Source organism: Trifolium pratense, linkage group LG2 (genome assembly GCF_020283565.1).
Source record: "Trifolium pratense cultivar HEN17-A07 linkage group LG2, ARS_RC_1.1, whole genome shotgun sequence".
Classification (NCBI taxonomy): Eukaryota; Viridiplantae; Streptophyta; class Magnoliopsida; order Fabales; family Fabaceae; genus Trifolium; species Trifolium pratense.
Window position 1 is genome coordinate 22371949 of NC_060060.1, and position 18945 is coordinate 22390893.

Sequence of the window (18945 nt, forward strand, 5' to 3'; positions counted from 1 at the left end):
CACCTAAGGAATAATGATATAATTATTTCGATATGTAGCCCAAGTGAGAGATTGTTGGAATATTTTATAATATTCCAATAATATTATGTGGGCAAATATCTTTATATAATTATATTAGCTATTTATCGATTAGGAGCCTTAATTGATTAAGTGGTCAAACAAAGTTAAAAGGCTAATTAGATTTATATTTAGAATTAATTAAGTAATTAATTAATAGGATATGGGCTCAATATGAGTGGATGTCAGGATGGCCCATTTCGGGATAATGAGAACCCTAATAGGTCATCACACTATATATAGGCTATGGTCCCCAATATACCATACATAAGCAAATAACTTCTTCTCCCCATCTGAAGAGAATTCAAGACATAAGGAGTACCGGTTGAGGAAGAACCACACTAGCCAACGGATACTTGTCGTCCGTCTCTCTCTCTTTATGTTTCAGGATCGGTTTGTTCTACTTCCATCTGACGGTTAGTATCTAATGGATTCTTCTATCCAGATATTCCTAATACTAATTCTTCATAAATCAACATGTCTTAGATCCTGTTTTATATGCATGCTCCTTCTGTTCTTTCTAGCTTCCGCACTATTTGTATAAGAGCATGACTTGTATGTAATTAATTGGTAAATTAATTATTAAAACCTTTCATCTCCATCCTTTCTATCTCTCTTAATTTCACTCTCTCCCTTACTTTGTTTATCATTTTTTTAATGAGGAGAGAGATTGAAATAAGAGAGAAATAGAGAGGAAGAAGAGATGTAGAGAAAAGAGATAGAGAGGATCCATTTTGCCTAACACACACAATACTGTCACATACAGCCAAAACAAGTCAATTGGTCTACCGGGGGGACCAATATTTTGACGACAACCTTTGACAGAGCATAACAATCCCACGATTTACCATTAGCAGCCCTCTTTGATGACCCAATTAGAGCGAAGAGGAGAATTTAGAGCTTAAAAAAAACAATATATTTGAGCTAAAATAATTTGAGACAATTCAAATTCTTTTATCATTTTTATTTATTTATTTGGATAATTAATTTTGAGAATTTTTAAAATGATAAACATTTTTTGTTAGAATAGAAAATATTTGTTAAGATATGCGATTGCTCAGATGTGGGAGCGGCCCTCCGCTTTTCTGGATTTTAGGGCCGGCATGTTTCATTGTCGTGACGTAGTCCGATTCGCCTGCCTTGAAGACAGGAATTAGGCCCTTACTGATGATAGGATTTATTCGAAGCAAAGTAAATGGTCCCCTCTCCACAACGGGCATAAGGTTTATATTATAATTTGTAGAGAAAATATATTTGGTTATTCTAAGTTTTATAATTAAGGGATTTAGTTTATATTTAAATATATTCACTTGGTTATGTCAAAAAAGAAAATATATTTACTTGGTTATAAATAGTTTAAATACCAAGGTTATCATACTATTTTATTAAGTAAATAAAGAATTTTAGGTCATTGACATTATTATCAACAATATTTATGTTTCTTATTGTTTTCTCGTATTCTTTCACCTAAATACTACAAATTCAACATTTCTAAAGTATTTTGCCCAAACAAAATTTAAGGCATTTCAAATGACACAAAAGTTAGGAACTTTTTTTGTTTTTTTGAACAGAAAAATATTATTAATAATAACCGGTCTCTGCACAAGACGAACAGAGGCTAGAAAAAACGGAACAACAAAACAAAGACGCCATATATAAGCGGAAGACCAATGAAAAAGCTAAAAACAGACACCACCTAATACACACTCCACAGTCACCAAACCACCAAAGAGGACCATAAACCGTTAATTTTGATGTGTCTCAATAACACATCAAATGATTTTCATTTTTTCTAAAAAAATTTATGGATGATCTATGTGTATAAACTTTCAATCCAACGGTGAATTTTATAAAATTTATATTCGTCGTAGAGTTATTGAGAAGTAGTGGTGTACCATGCACCACTTGATGAACTTGTTCATGATAGAAGTGACCAACTAAAACTTATAAAATAACATTAAAGTTTATTTATTTGGATAGACTATTTTTATAAGCTCAAAAATAAGTCAAATCTAAAGGGCCCTAAATCATTATTCGGGAGTCAGTTCTGGTATTAAGTGATTTCGGCCCCTCCTGATTGCAGTTAATCTCCATATTAATCAACCTTTAAGCTTGATACCGAATTTTAAAAAAAAATCTGACCTTAATTTAAATTTGAATTGGACATCATGGGCATACAAGTGTGTACACTAATTAACATCCATGTATGTCCATGACATATTTCATACGTATGAAATAAACTATTTTTAAAAAGGTAAATGCTTGCTGTTTAAAAGAAAAATTCAAACACTTCTAAGAAATGTATTCAAACACATTCTGAAAGTATTTATACCCGATACATTTTAGAGTAACTGGTTTGATAGGTAATTGTTAGTTAGCCATTAATATTCATTATGAATTTGGTAGATGCCCCTTCTTGCTTGCTTTGAATATTGAATTACCGGTACACCGGTTGGTCCCTCCTAGATTTTTTCATTTTTGTTGTTAACATGTACAGTAAGTATGAAATTTCTACGACCATTAAAGGTGGTTAATTTTCGACGGAGTGCCTAGGGAACTCATAACGTTGATTTTCTCCCTCTCAACTAAATTTGTTCGAACACTTGACCACCTCCCTCCTCGAATTCAATATGTACCATAATAGTTTTTTATTTTATTTTAAAAATGGTATCTAGAAGGACACCAATTTTCTCGTTTCCTTGCAGTGTTGTCTATTTATAACCATGACCGACCCAACACAGAAAATGACACTAGAAAAATTTGTACACGAAACATCCTCGCTCTCAACGAAAACTACCGTAATATTGAAGCAACCTTTCGTATAGCCCGAGCGAACTCCAATGACTCAAGCCATGTGGCTTTGTGCCATAATGGTAGTTTTTTTTTACTTTTTAGCAACAAAATAAAATTGGTAGGTAATACTATTGGTAGGTAACAACATGTGCCAAATTTGTTACTCTCTCAGCATTTTTTCTTTCATATAGATATCGGCACAAGAATTTCACATTCTTAATTAACAATGGCTACAAATGACTTGAAGCTTTTGAGTACACCTTCTAGTCCATTTGCATTGAGAGTAAAAATTGCCCTTAACATCAAAGGATTGGATTATGACAACATTGTAGAAACCATGAATCCTAAAAGTGACTTGCTTCTTCAATCCAACCCCGTTTACAAAAAAATTCCAGTTCTAATTCATGGTGATAAACCCATTTCTGAATCTGCAATCATAGTTGAATACATTGATGAAGTTTGGAAAAATAATGGTACTCCTATCCTTCCTTCAAATGCTTATGATTGCGCCATTGCGCGATTTTGGGTTGCCTACATCGATGACAAGGTATTTCTATTCCTTGTTCATTTTTACTAACCTTTATGAAATTTTTATTTTTATTCCTCCGTCTTTGAGTACATTTTATGAGAAAGATAAATCCAACCTTTTCATTTGAAATTATATCAAATAAAAACTGAAATACCATGTTGGATAAAGATACGAAGAATCAGATCGTCTCCCATTGTTCAGAAGTGCAACAAATATTTTTATCTAAGATAGCATACCACAACATGCGGTAACATTTTTTTACACATAAATTGTTTTGTTGCACCGCTCATGGAGACGATCTGAGTAAATATATGACCGGTAAAACTTCTTAGAAGTTCTAACTAGTTAGTTTTATGATGCGAGTTAGAGTCAATATTTTATCCTAACACAGCTAAAATATTTAGTAATTGGAAAATATTCAGTTTTAAGGGTCCGATTGGATGACTTATTTTTGAACTTATGCAAAACAACTAATACAAATAAATAAGTTTTTATGTATTATTTATAAGCTTATTAAGGTATTTTATGAAGTAACAACTTATAAAGATACAATTTTTCCTAGCGAGAACTTATGAATTAACATAAAAGCTTATTTATTTACATAAGTTACTTTTCATAAGCTCTTCAAATAAGCAAATCCAAACGGGTCCTAAGTCTATGTAAAAATAATTAATTATTTTTAATCACAAGTTAAATAAAAATTATGTATGACCATTATAACTCATCTTATTGTTTGTCAATGTTTTTTGTTTCAATGGGAGAGTAGTGGTATAATTCCTCAAGAAATCATTTGGTTGCTCAAAATGAGGAGTCAAAAAAGGCAAATTTTGATCAAATGGAAGAAGTGCTTTTGAGGTTAGAAGATGTGCTCAACAAGTACAGTGAAGGAAAGGAGTTTTTTGGAGGAGACAAGATTGGATTTCTTGATATTGGTTTTGGAAGCTATTTAAGTTGGTTAAGGGTCACAGAAAAAATGATAGGAAAAAAAGTGCTTGATGAAACAAAGACTCCTGCATTGGTGAAATGGGCTGAAGCTTTTGTTGCTCATCCTGCTGTTAAGGGAAATCTACCAGAAATTGATAAACTTTTGGAGTTTGCTAAGGGTTTGGTGCAAAGAATGGCTGCTGCTGCTTGTCCTAAGTAGTTGGAAATGTTTTAACTTGCATGAATTGAATAAAATGCATATTATAGCATATTCTGTAGTTTTTCTTATCTGTTTTTCATGTAAGCCCATATTGTTTGTTGTCACGAGTTATCTTATGAACTTTTCTTGCATTGGTGTAGTACAGATACACAATAGTTTTAAATTGTGATTTGCAACGCAATTGCGATAACAATTGATGTGTATTGCGTGCAATTGCCTGCATTTGGTTGCGATATCAAAAGTTTAGATTGTTACTTCAATTGCAATTTAGAACCATCTGTGATTGTTGATGTGAGTTTGGCGCATGCCAAGGTGTGTCCGGCACATCCCTTTCATTTCATTATTCAAAATAGAATCAATTTGAAAACTAAATTGACTGTCTTCTCAAAATCGCAAACACTCTTTTATTTTATTTTATTTTATTTTTCTTCCTAAATCTCTCATCTTCACCATATAAATGTTATTTTTTTTCACCCGAACATAATTCAGATGATAAAAATATCATATCATATATGCAGAAACCGTTCCTTAATTTATTCTAAAGGTTAATGTTGGGATAGGATTTCACATTTTTTATAGCACCCTGTTGTATAAAATCTAGACTGTCCAATTTTAAATCGGCAGTCCAAATTGTTTTATTGTGTAAAATCATATATATAATATTAACCGTCTGATCTTAAATAAACGGCTCAGATTAAAAACTGCGGAAATTGCATTAATGTTAGACCGACTACTCAACTACAACAAAAATGTGTATAAAAAAAAAAAAAAAACAAAAACAAAAACTTGTGAAATTGACACGAAGAAAGAGTCAAAGAGATGACTAGGATGAACCCAAAAAGCACCTACACGATCTTGTTTGTTATTATTAACATTGGGAACTTAACACATAGCAGAGCAGAAGAAGAACAATGGAAGAAGAAGAAGGAAGGATCAAATTAGACGGTTGTGGGTACGATGTTACAACTTCCTCTCAGCTCTGCATTTCAGCCATCAACTCCTACTACCATCAGGTAATAAGTACTAATTTACATAATCCTTTCTCTCTTTCTTGTGTTTGTGTTTGTTGAAAATCTATTTCGATCTTTTCAATGAAGGTTCTCACCTATGGTAGAAAGAGACGTGTGATTCTGGAAGCACTGGTCCATGATAACAATTGTGTCTTAGCAAACACCTTAGCAGCTCATTTTGTTTCCTCTCATTCTTCTCGAGCTACCTCTTTACTTCATGCCGCTAAGTCTCATCTTGTAAGTTCATGTTTGCTTCTGCGGTCAAAATAAATATTTACTTTTTTTTTTTAATTAAAATTTGAGTTGAATGTAAAATGGTTTATGTTTGTATTAGGTAAATGTGAGTTGAACAATAAATTTTAGTGTAAAAATCATGTGTATGTTCTATTCTGCGGTGAGAAAAATTGATTTTTGAATGAATTGATTCTGGCTAAAACTGAGTTGAATATAAAGTGATTTATGTTTGGATAATAATGAGTTGAACAATATATTTTGAGTGTAAAAATCAGTTCTAGAATTAGAAGCTACAATTTCTGGCTTCAAATAGAATCACTTTTGGAGGCAAAATTAATTCTACTTTAGAGAAATCAAACATGTTAAAACCAATTCTAGACCTCTAGAAGTAGAACCAAACATATACAATTCTTTCAATGTTTACTTGTATTTTTGATCTCCTATTTTTTTCAATGTAACAATGTAGAGTTTTTTTGTTCTTTTGGTCCCTTAGTTTACTAAAATCATCAACTTTGTGGATCAAAATTGCAAATATGAAAGTGTAGGTACCAAATTCCCAAAAAAATAATAAGTGTGGGAACTAAATTTGAGGACTATAATAGTGAATTTGAAAAACTAGAATTAAAGAAAATTCATTCATGATTAGGATTTTGATGTAACAGGAACATGCAACCTTGTACGAGAAACTAGTTTTCGATGCCATCAGTTATTTGATGTCACAAGGTAGAGATGACGATGTAGCTGTTGAGTTGCATTCTAAGGTGAGTAGACTGAGCTTAGTAGAAAGTGAATTTGACCGGACATTTTGATTATCTGTTATTCGTATTTGTAGTAACTGATTTCGATCAAGTTTACATGATCTTTTATACATTATTTCTCCAAAAAGTTCTCTCTAGTGTGGCGAGCTTACTGTGTGGTGTGTACTGTGTGATGCTTACCGCACTTTTTTCTTTCTTTCTAACTCTAGTTGTCTGCTCTGTGCTTTGAGATGCATCTGTGTTTCTACTCAAACTCGCTTAATTAACGAGACTTGTTTTTGTTTGAAGCTTCTAAAGGAGTTCCCGAGAGATTTGGTTTCTCTAAAGCGAGCACAAATCTTGTGCTTCTACATGGGCCGACCTGATCTGTCTTTATCCCTCGTTAACCAGGTTCCTTTTGAATTCAACATTTCTGTTATGTTTCTTTTATTGTTTGTGCAAACAAATTTTCAGTTTTCCTATTAAAAGGTGCACTTTTATTACTAGAAAAAAACTATGTATCTTGTGGATTGTTTAAAGAAGTTGCCGAAATCTTATGATATATAATATAATAGAAAGTTTTTACTCATAATGTATGTTTGCTTCCTTTGGTTGCATTTCCTCCAGAAGTTGAACTGAGGTTGAGATTTTGGGAGTCTTTTGCTGCCTAATTTGTCGAACAGAAGTTGAAATATGTCATGGACATATGGATGTTAATTTGTTTTCGCCTCAGCAATGGGAATATAATCTAATTACTTAACCGAAAAATTCTCTAATGATTTAACATGTTAGTGTTTATTTTTGTTGACCATACTTTTTTATCATTGAAACTTCAAAGTTGCGACAAACACCAAAATCAGGAACATTGTATTATGCTTAGTCATAATTGCTCTTAACCTGTCTTAATCTCTCATTCTTGTCATCAAAACAAAATATAAGTATTTCATATAATTTGCAGATAAACTTATTTTTCTTCTTAGTTTATATTAATTATTATTGAAAAAATGTATAAGTCCTTTTCCTTCTAAGTTTCACAGGTTCTACCTCAAAACGAAGGAGAAAATTACATATATGGAATGCTTGCTTTTCCTTTGTTGGAGCTTGGACGAATGAAAGACGCCGAGGAGGCTGCCAAAAGAGGATTCGAAATCAACGAGCACGACGGGTGGTCACAGCATGCTGTAGGTCAATGTATTTGTTAAAAATTGGAATGTTCACTCTACCTTCATGAAACTGTCTCGAATGTGTTGCAGCAAAAACTTTTTATAAATTATGACCTCAATAATTAATATAATAATAATTGAATTTTGCTATACAGTTGTGCCATGTACTTCAGTACGAGTGCCGTTTTAGAGAAGCTGTTAAGTTTATGGAAGAATGTTCGTCATCATGGAGTTCTTCTTCATCTTTTATGTAAGCATGTATTTATTTAACCATGGCTTTGTCGCATTTTGTCTTAATCAGCTAAAGAGTTTCCTTTCAGGTTAACACACAATTGGTGGCATGTAGCACTTTGTTACTTAGAAGGCAGTGCTCCAATGCAGAGCGTGCTCGAGGTATATGACAATTATATATGGAAGGAATTAGACAAAACTGATGCTGCGGCTCCCGAGGTAAACAATTTTATTAACTTTGTTACTACTAATAGTTTCTTTTTCTTCCTTTCATGAATTCTGACGTCATCTGAACATAGGTTTACTTAAATGCTGTGGCTCTGCTTCTGCGGTTGTGCGTACGTGATGAATTGGAATTTTTTGGTGATCGACTCCATAAGCTTGCAGATTGCCTTGCTGATCAGGTTAGTTATGATACATGTCACATGATATATAAACAAGGAATGGTGATTTAGTAGGATGCTTCAATGCTTCACTTGAAATGTTAAGTTAAATTCTCAACCCTTGTGTGTTTTGGTTTGAGTCGATACTTAAATGTGCTCTCTTCCAATGTATTGAAATCAGACTGAACATTAAACTAGTGATAGTTGCAGTACAGAATATGGACAAAAATATAACAACAATCGTATGAACTTGGAACTGGTGTTGTCATATAGCGCCACTATAGCGTAGCGGAATTTGACCGGACTGCTATTGTTTCATGATACGCAATTTAGTACAAATTGTTGTCAAATAGTGGCACTGTAGCGGAATTTGAACAAGCCACTATTTTCTGCAATCTGCAATAGACAACATTGTTTGGGACTCAAAAGTACAAAGAAGAGAAGTTAACAAATATATTTAACAAGATCTAATAATTTCTTAGTTCATAAATTTATAATTTTCAAGAGGAAATGTACATTACATATGAAGCCTTTGTTTTTCAATAAAATAAAATATTCTTTTCATGTTTCTTTATGATGATTTTGATGTAGCTTTTGTATAATACTTCAAGTATTATGTGGAAAAAACTTAAAACTCTTTACAATTTTAGGATATTCATGCTAAATGTTTCTTTTAAAATGCTTGGAATTATTCTATGTTTAGGCAAACTGGTATTTAGAGTGGCACCTTGATGTATTGACAGTTTGGGCTTTGGCAAAGACTGGACAAATTTCGAAAGCAGACGATCTTCTAAAGGGATTAAAAGAAAGGTGTGGAAGTGTTATATACAGAAAGTGTTGTTTTAGATGCAGCGTGGTATGAATTGTGATAACATGTTATCTTACTGTAGGATTTCGAGGATGACTAAAAAGAAGCAACAAATAATGCAGAAAGGAATGATGGTATGTTTCCGTTCCCACTTCCGTGATTATATAAAAATTGATCGATAAGTGACAAATCACCTTCGGGCGAAGCCACTTTTGGTCTTAATGCTCTTAATATACCTAAAAAAGTGACAAATCACCTTTTGTAAAGTACAACATTGACTAGTAATGTTACCGAAAATAGCATTATACAAGAGTCTTAGACTAGGGGCATATTTGGTTTGACTTATTTTAACTTATTTACTGACAGAAGTTCATATTAGACTGTTTGTGAGAGCTTATGATTTCAGATTATTTCCATAAGTTCTCTAGGACAGCTATGAAAGTAGCTTATAGCTTATATGAATTCAGTTTGACTTTATTTCTTTTTATTTGTTATAGAAATAGCTTATACGTAAGCACTTACCCCACTAGTGTTTATGCTATAAGCGCTTAATTAACATGTTTAGCCAGACAGGGCCTAGGTGTGAGAAGCAATCAGCACATTGATACATTAACTAATAATGTTACAAAAATTTAAAAATGATTAATGCTCATCCAAGTGGACTATATTTTGATTTTCCTTTGTTAATTTTTTTGCCTCCATTTCTTCATTTCAATATAGCTTGCAGAAGTACTTTATGCATATGGAAGAGGTAACTACAAATATGGACTAGAACTACTTGGTCCAGATTTTGACGGCAATGATTGCAAGGTTATATTAATTAGACTTCCTTTGAATTTGTTGTAGTCACAAATTCACACATTCACATAGTCAGCACTCAGCACACCGGTCTTGTTGTATAGAGATTGAGCAGTGCAGAAAGCAAGTAGATTTTACTTTTTTAAGACTCTATCTTGATCTAACAATTATTGATGTGCACTGCGTGGAATTTGTGACGAATTTGTGACTGCACGAAATCCAAATCCGGTATTGTGGCCTTACCATTTTTTTCTTCTGGAATTAATAATGACAATTTTGGTTATGTGAAGATAATTGGTGCATCTGATGAACAAGTTGATGTATTCAACGAAGTTTGGTACATCATGTTGTTGAACAGCGGAGACGCAACAAAGGGTAAAATCTCAAACTTTTCATTTAATTTTTCAAACTCATCATAAATCATCTTCAATTATGATGAACTTTTATCCCAGCAATTGAAGTAATTGATAAGCGAATCAAGAAGAGAGACGGAACTGCTTTCTTATGGCGTTTGCTGGTACGTTTAGTTGCATTGTGTCATCAAATCCTTTGCTTATGGTTTTGGAGAATTGTATTATTGTTATTGCTGCATTTTTTTCCTTATAGGAGAGAGGATACAAACTAGCAAAGAGACCGGAAGCTGAAATTGCAAATGAGAAAGCCAAGTTTTTCGAGAGTGCTTATTTTAACTAAGTGAATAATTATAGAATCAAAACATATCCGGTTCTATGTGAATGCATGTGATGTGAATGCATAAGCTGCCAATGCAAAAGAGAGTCCTACTCCTTTAGCATGGTTCACTATATTATTATGAAATAAATGTAACTCATAGTATATTATATATGTATAAAAAATAAATGCAACTCAAAAGTCATAACAATGACAATGATGCCTTGTTTGTGGTTGGCTAGGAGGAGCCTCCTTCCCCTCCTTTGTCCATGAATGAAAATCTGCGTTCATATAGTTGAACGCTTTTAGAACCCTTTTTTTTTTAGGGCTCGCTTTTAGAACTTGTAGTTACATAAGGTGAACAATAGTCTTAGAATTGGGAGTTGAGCTTAACTCAACTCTACTAAACCAACTTGTAAGGTGATAATTAACTCACTATATAAAGTCATGTCTAGGTCATCTCACCTCTGATGTGGGGCTTCTTATCAAATAGACCAGTGCTTAAAATCGGACAAACTTTTATGGATGAATGATGATGTCCTTTGAAAGTAGAAAAAATGTCTTTTCATCCATAGTACTGAGACGGTGACCTAATTGATGACACAACAAAACTAGAGAAAAAATGAGATAAAGTTGAGTTGAGTTGTATATATTTTTTTTCATTTGTTTTTATCAAGAATAGACATCAATTGAGTTATCGCTTTATCTAAAAGGATAGTTGGAAGTTTACTACTTTAGAAAAGCGACGTCTATCGTCTTTTGATTATTGTACAACAATTGTTGATGGACCAATTTGATGGTTCACATTAAAAATTTCCTTGATACTCCCCATGTGACTATGTGAGCTTCTTTTTTGGCATTATGCAATTTCGAATGCTCATATTTTAATGTCAAATGTTGGGGAAGAAACAAAGTGGGTCATGGAAAAGAAAGTGTTGGGTCCTCATGGGGGGTGCAGCAATAAGATTTGGAAACGCAATTCACGGGAAATATTGGTGGAGAAGTCGTCATTATTTGGCTTTTGTTAGTTGATGTCGTTCTCAAAAAAGCTTATTAGAAGACTTACCAGCCAACTTACTTGGCCACACAGCCACTTAATTAGTATATCTAGCCTTTTTCTATGCCCTTCAACAAAGGATAAAAAAATCCAAATTTGAAAAAGCAAGGCCACGTGGTAGTGGACCACAATCCCTTATTAGGCTTTTTTTCTTAGGGGAAATGGATATCGATAATTCAAAGTTCGGCGCGAGATGCGAGATAAGTAAAGTCTGTCTAAAAATTGTTTTCACTGTAAATTAAATTTGGGTGCTCCCAGAAAACTCATCCTAAACAAAGCTTGTTAATCACTTGGTTCAATGTCTTAGTTATGTTTTTATACCAATAAAACTAATAGTAATTTTCTTAAAATTAAGGATTAGCAATTAGCATAAATAATTGATCCATATATAATGGACTGCTAGCTAACTTCTCATAACCATCTTCTCATAACCATGTTTTCCCTTGCACATCAACTAAATTAGAGATAGACAATTTACCGTATATTTCAAATTTCAAACTCATGTTTAAACGGTAAAAATATGTCAACTGTTAATTTAATATCGAACAGTTTAAATCATAAAGATGGACAATTTACAGTATATTTCAAATATTAAACTCATGTTTATACAGTAAAAATATCTCAACCGCTAATTTAAGATCGAATGGTCCAAATCAATTACTATGTAAAAAACATCCAATTCCCATGAGCAGAAATGAAACTATGGAGCAAATGGTTAATTGACACTCAAACAACATACTATTACTACTAGTAGTATACTATAATATTATAGGGGGCCTAGGGAGAAAGGTGCAGTACAATTCAAAAATGGAAAATGTATTTTTCACAGAACAGTTAAACAGTACTATACACATTTACCCTCATAGATAGATATTTTGAGTAACAAAGCAATATCTAAAATAGTCCTCATCCACATACCCATTCTCAGCTGAGTCAATTCAAAGTACCCTCCCATACTAAATTTAAATTTCAAATACCGGTACTGTGTCACTCACATATTTACCCTACACGTTACGTAACAATAAACATTAATTAGAAGACACCCACGTGCGCACAACACCAACGTGTGAGTTTAATTTTTGTTCCAAGGCGGGTCCACGTTACCCTACGACAAAACTTCAACTCACGGAGTCAAACTCCACATGTGCACAACTCATTCATCCTTCGCCACGTCACCATTCATTGACGTTCGTAACCGAACCCGTTTCAACTCCTCCACAACCTCCTTTGAATCGGGTCGATCATCTGTATCCGATGCAACACATCGAAAAGCCAGCTCCGCCACAGCAGCCACCGCATTAAGCATTTCACCGTCGTTACTCAAATCAAGTACCGGGTCCAGTACCTCTTTCAATTGACCCGTGTGAATCCTCGAAACGACCATGTCAGCAAGTGCCATCTCGCGTTTATCTCTACAATAATCAACTGCTTTAAGCCCTGTAATTAACTCGAGCAAAACCACACCAAAACTATACACGTCACTCTTTTCAGTTAATCGAAAAGAGCGATGATATTCCGGGTCTAAATAACCTGGTGTACCTTGTGGACCAGTCCAAACAAAACCACTAGACGACGTCGTTTGATTATTAGTAGTTTCTTGCAAAACTAACAACCTCGATAACCCAAAATCACCGACTTTAATTCTCATATCTTTCTCAATAAAAATATTTGACGACGTTATATCTCTGTGAACTATCGGTGGTTTAACTGAGAAATGAAGATACTCCATCGCTAACGCCGTTTGTATTGCAATATCAAGCCGCGTTTGCCACGTCAGCTTATAACCGTTCCGTTTACTCTTTGAACCGTGAAGATGTTCCGCTAGGGTTCCGTTAGGGATGTAATCATAAACAAGAATCAAACCTCGTGGATCGCTACAGTAACCGTGAAGTTTAACGAGATTTGGATGATCGATCGATGAGAGAATCAGAATCTCGTTGCAGAATGATTTTGATGAGAATGCCGCTGTGTGATTATGCCGGTGAAGATGTTTCACGGCGGCGATTTTTCCGTCACGGAGGTTTCCGAGATAAACAGAGCCGAATCCTCCGTCGCCGATTTTTCGCTTCGGATCGAAGTTGTTGGTAGAAATGTTTAATTCATCGTAGGTGAAAACCGGTGGAAATAGATTCGCGTTGCGGTGGTTGTGGAGGAATACGGTGGTTGGATCTTCTTCCACCGTCGTGTTTAACTTTCTTGACCGGAGAATTGAAATGATAACTGAGAGAAACAGAATCAACGAAGTGGAAGCTATAATAATAGCGAAAATCGCGATTTTGTTAAGTTTCATTTTCCGAATCCACGGTGGTGAAAAAGTTGATTTTGATTGGTAACAAATGAAGTCTTGATTCGGGTCTGAAGAATTGAAACCGCAAAAACCGTTCTTGTTGATGCAATTGCTGCAATTTGTGAAGTAAGTGTCTTGTGTTAAAGCTTGGTCCCATTGAACTTCGATACCTAAAGTGAGAATTTCATTGAGGTAACTAAGAACATCACTTTGACAACTAGGTTCAGAATCTGAAACAGAGTGATGCATGGATCTACAATCATTGAATATTTCAGTTGGGTTTTTGATGATTTTGCATTGCCAAGGACAAAGACTGCAATTTGGGTGAGTTGGTGGGGAACAAGGTTGAAGAAAAGAGAGACGTGAACATGTTTCATCGGAGAGTGTGAATGGTGTGTTGGAGAGGTTGATTGGTTTGTTTGGGATTGAAGATGTTGAAGAACAAGTGGTGGTGGTGGTGGTGTGAGGGGATAGGAGGATTGAGGAAGTGTTGGGTTTGAAAGAGAGGATTGAGAAAGTGAGGTTGTTGATGGTGAGGAAAGAGTAGGGGGTTGAGCAGGTTAGTTGGAAAGATGGGTGGCCACAGCCTGGGGAGGTTGAGAATGGGAATGGTGGGGTGGATGAGAATGGAGGGCAAGAGTGTAATTTTGTTGTGTTATTGATTGATGAGCATGTTTGAGTGGATGTAGGGAAGAGTAGGAGGAGGATGAGGAAGGAGAGGGTAATGGTTAAGGGAAAGAGAGACATGGTTATGGATATGGGTGAAGAAGAGTGAAAGAAGTGTGGTTTGTGGAGTCATTAATGAATGGGAAATGATTTGAGTAAGATGGGATCTGAAGGAAGGTGAGTGGTAGTGATGCTATGGGTAGTAGAGAGAGGTTCTCTTGGAGTTGGAGAAAGGAAAGAAAAGGGTGAAAAGTGAAAAAGAACACAAAAAGAGGGTCACGTGCAGCGAACACACAAAAGACAAACACTTACCTCAAAATTGGGCAGAGGTTTCCAAATGCAAATTTATTACAAAAGTGAACAGCCAATATTAACCCTTACAACTAGCGGTACCTTTTTCAAAATTAAATTTAAATGTACGTCGGTAATTTTGATTAGTCTTTACAGTTACGTTCAGAAGATATATTAGGTTTGCACTATAATTAATGTGGAACTTCTAACACAGTCACTCACGTCAAGGACTGAACAAGCTAGAACCGGAATCAACAACAACGAGTGACACAAATATAAAAAGTCTCCACAACAAACTGGATTTAGGATAGATTCTGATATCATCTTAGAACTTAACTACAAAATCTAGATTGAGAGTTGAGGTTATCCAATTCCAAATAGAATAAATTGATTAAAACCCAGAATCATTTAAAGGGTAAGAAAAAATAAAGAGAATTGAAAAAAAAAATACACTCTTTTTTCTCAAATCTGTGAGCGTAAAGAAGAAATGAAAGGGGTAAGAGGAAGGTGACTGAGTTAATGGAGCAGAAGGTTACTGAGTTAATGGAGTACAAATTGGTTGGATCTATAGAGTTTTTAGAGATTGGAGAACACTATCATGGTGTTTTTCTTTTCATAGTTATGTTAAAAAAAAAATCATGTTATCAACTTGGAAAACCAGGTTTCCGGTAAAGAAACATAAAGATGAAATCACGTGGCTTTAGAAGATTGGGGTGTGTTTAAAGAGTGTGTTAGAGGGTGTGTCCCTAGCATTACTCATTTTCTAAAGCCACGTGATTTCCTCTTTTTACAATAAACCTCATGTATACTATCAAAATCTTTTATCATTAGATTAAATCCACTAACTTGTAAACACAAATTTAAATATAGTGATATAAGCGTTGAAAAATATATCTATCGGTTAATAATTTTCCTACCTTCATGCTTCAACTTTATGTCAAAAGAAAAAGAATGGAGATAATTATCAATTTTTCAAGACTTTTTGTTTGATTTTTGTTTTAAAAAGGTTTTGTTTGTAAAAAAAAATGCTTTTTATTTGAATAAGTATCAGCCTACATACATAAACTAGTCTGTATACCCGTGCGATGCACGGGACATTTATGAATAAGTGAAATTTAATTTAAAATTTATGTATGAAAATAAAATTTAAAAGTTAAAGATCATAAATAATTAAGCCTTTGAATTAATATTGACTTAATTGCATATTTGGCCCGTTATCTTTATTTTAAGTTTCAAAAGTTGGTCCTCTATGTTTAAAAGTTTCAATTTGGTCTTATTGATGTCAACTTAAGTTTGTCCTTTTTATTTTTAGTTAATTACGTCTAAAAATTTTATGTGACACCTTTCTAAGTTGTCCACACATGCAAATTTGTTAGCTATATGAACGATTTAAACCAAAATTTGACTAAAATGATTAAATTGAAACTTTTTAAACTTAAGGGATCATATTGAAACTTAAAATAAATATAAGGGACCAAATATATAATTAACCCTAGATCTGTCCTAACTTAGCTACACATTTGGTCATTTACGTTTATTTTAGGTTTTAATTTGATCTCTTACGTTTAAAAAGTATCAATTTGGTCTCGTACGTTTTCACCGTTTGTATTAGTTAGTCTTTTTTGTTAGTTTTGTTACATGTGGCAGACAGTTTGCATATGTGGACAAACACGTGGACACGTGTATAGTTGAAACGGTGTTAGTGAAAAAACTAATGGAAATGACTAACTAATGCAAATGGTGGAAACATAAGGGACCAAATTTATAATTTTAAAACGTAAGAAATCAAATTAAAACCTAAAATAAACATAAAGGATCAAATACATAATAAAGCCTAATAAAAATCACATTTTTTAAAAATATCTCTGAAAAATAAGTTACGAAAATGATTTTTAGTGTTTTTTGAAATTTTGTCATTCAAAAAAGTTTGTAACAAAATGATGAAATATTTAAAATGACATTTTAAGATAAACTATTTAAATCAAATTTTCATTTAAATCAAATTTTCATTTGAAGTTTTTATAAAAAAAAATATTTATTAAAAATAGTATAAAAATTCTGAAAGCAAAGCAAGAAGAAAAAAAAATCAGTCACATTGTGTGTTAGTTAAATAAAACTCACAAATAGTAGAAGTAGGTAGTGAAAATATTGGGAAGGAGAAGTCAAATAAAATAATTAATTGGTGTAAATGTAAGAGAGATAGGAAAAAAGTGATGGAAGCCGAAGAGTTAAAATGTTTAGGCGGGATAATGCAAGTTTAGGCGGCTAAACTTGTTTGCTTATGTTTTGTGTTTTAATATATAAAGGATAGAATCCTTTCTAAATTGTGTGACCATTTTTACAGTGAGTTTTGGTTTTATAGACAAGTATTATTTTTCTTTTCCTTATTTTTATAGACATAATATAGACCATTTCAAACATAAAAATGTTATAATATTGACATTAAAATGTCAAAATGTTGTTTATTAAGGACTAAAAACAAAAGAAAATAATTTGTAGAGATGAAAACAATCGATTTTATTTTATTGGGACGAAAACCAAAACTCGCTATAAAAATAGGACTTTAAAATATATTTTATCCTTTAAATAATGATACTCCATTCATGTCCTAATTTAATTGATAAATGTCAATATTATTAGTTTAAACACCTTCATATAAATTCAATCATAAAATTTCGCTATGAAAATATACTCCTCCTACTTCAATGAGTTTTGGGCTAAGTGTATCAATTGAAGTTTCTCGGGCTGGCTGGGCCACTATTGGAGTTTATTTTTTTACTTCTGTAATATACATGGGAAGTGACTTTCTGCACCCTCATTTTTCTTCCATATATCATGTAAAGATGGAAAGATTATACTAGGCCAACCCAATTTAAATTTCGATTAAAAATTAATACCGTGAAAAAAGAAATGACTCCTCTAAAGTGTAAATTAAAAAAGATTAAGAGTTGTTGCAACAAATTCATAATCATGATACCATATACTCCTAGTTGCAACATTCAAATTTAATTTGTTAATTAATGATTCATATTACTCACTTTTTTTAAAGGAGCCAGATTCGTGAAATGTATTTTTCTGAACTACGTACGTGTACAAAATGTTATCATTGTTCTTGTCCTCAAATTTAACATAATACATTGTTTTTGTTGATGTCATGTTCTTTAAAACTTGCCCATTCTTCTCCACTACTATGCCATTTGATGATAACTACTATATGTTAAGGATACAACACCTATCGTCCTAACACCCATTCTAGCTCCATTACACCACCCTTGAATGTCTACCGGCGACCAATACATCCTTTAGCGAAATGAAGAGATGGCATTGATCAACCAACACCATTCTTTGCTCCAATTGCTCCTCTAGTTGCGTCGCTTGCACCTGAACTTCCAATAACATTAAGAAAATGTATTTGTTCTTGCCAGTCTAATCTTAAATATACTTTTTGTTTTAAACTAATATAATTTGTCTACCTCCTACGTTGTTTGTTTCCTCTTTAGATTTTGTCTATCCCTAAGTCTACGCAGGTGATGCCACATAGGACTAACCCCTATTGCCATCAGACAATAGTGGAAGAGATATGGTTGCATTATATTCAAATAACACTTGTGACATTGCTCATCAAATTGAGTTAATTTTGATGTATCTTTTTGACATATCAAATGATTTTCGATTAATGTTATATTCTATATATATGATTTATGTTATAGTATTTTGTAATTCAACGGTCGATTTTGTAATACAATTATCTGGTAAAGAGTTATCGAAAGTGTCATATTTTTAAAGTTTGATACCTTGGTGTCATTTGATGATAACTGATATATTTATTTGATAACCCTGATTTTGTAATATATATATATATATATATATATATATATATATATATATATATATATATATATATATATATATATATATATATATTGGTTTATAATAAGTCGGAGATTGAACCCAAAACTTATAACATCCTACTTAAATCACTCGCCACTAAACTAAACTTAGTGACTTGCTTGAACGTATATTTGAATTCGTTCTACGTAATTGTCAACATTTTTTTTACGGAAATTCTCAACATTTGTTTTAGAATA

The 18945-nt window shown here is 33.1% G+C and overlaps 3 protein-coding genes across 4 annotated transcripts; 2 read left to right on the forward strand and 1 right to left on the reverse strand.

The window, feature by feature from the left end:
• The first annotated feature begins 2787 nt into the window (after positions 1–2787).
• LOC123910269 (glutathione S-transferase U17-like) lies at positions 2788–4783 on the forward strand. The gene is made up of 2 exons (XM_045961358.1): positions 2788–3397; positions 4146–4783. Exons 1-2 carry the CDS (start codon positions 3077–3079, stop codon positions 4521–4523), a joined length of 699 nt encoding a protein of 232 aa, XP_045817314.1. The 5' UTR covers positions 2788–3076; the 3' UTR covers positions 4524–4783.
• Positions 4784–5319: 536 nt separating this feature from the next.
• LOC123910264 (tetratricopeptide repeat protein 38) lies at positions 5320–11082 on the forward strand. Of its 2 annotated transcripts, XM_045961351.1 has the most exons (14): positions 5320–5536; positions 5621–5770; positions 6430–6528; positions 6814–6915; positions 7542–7685; positions 7823–7917; positions 7988–8117; positions 8198–8302; positions 8985–9091; positions 9172–9223; positions 9810–9899; positions 10178–10262; positions 10340–10404; positions 10494–11082. In XM_045961351.1, the coding sequence occupies exons 1-14, from the start codon at positions 5435–5437 to the stop codon at positions 10578–10580; spliced, it is 1413 nt and encodes a 470-aa protein (XP_045817307.1). In that variant the 5' UTR covers positions 5320–5434; the 3' UTR covers positions 10581–11082. The 2 variants fall into 2 exon arrangements, with proteins under 2 accessions (XP_045817307.1, XP_045817308.1); XM_045961352.1 differs by lacking the exon at positions 6430–6528 and having other exon boundaries at positions 5368–5536.
• Positions 11083–12413: 1331 nt separating this feature from the next.
• On the reverse strand, positions 12414–15375 carry LOC123910265 (LEAF RUST 10 DISEASE-RESISTANCE LOCUS RECEPTOR-LIKE PROTEIN KINASE-like 1.5). The gene has a single exon (XM_045961353.1). The coding sequence runs from the start codon at positions 14645–14647 to the stop codon at positions 12767–12769; it is 1881 nt and encodes a 626-aa protein (XP_045817309.1). The 5' UTR covers positions 14648–15375; the 3' UTR covers positions 12414–12766.
• Between the last annotated feature and the right edge of the window lie 3570 nt (positions 15376–18945).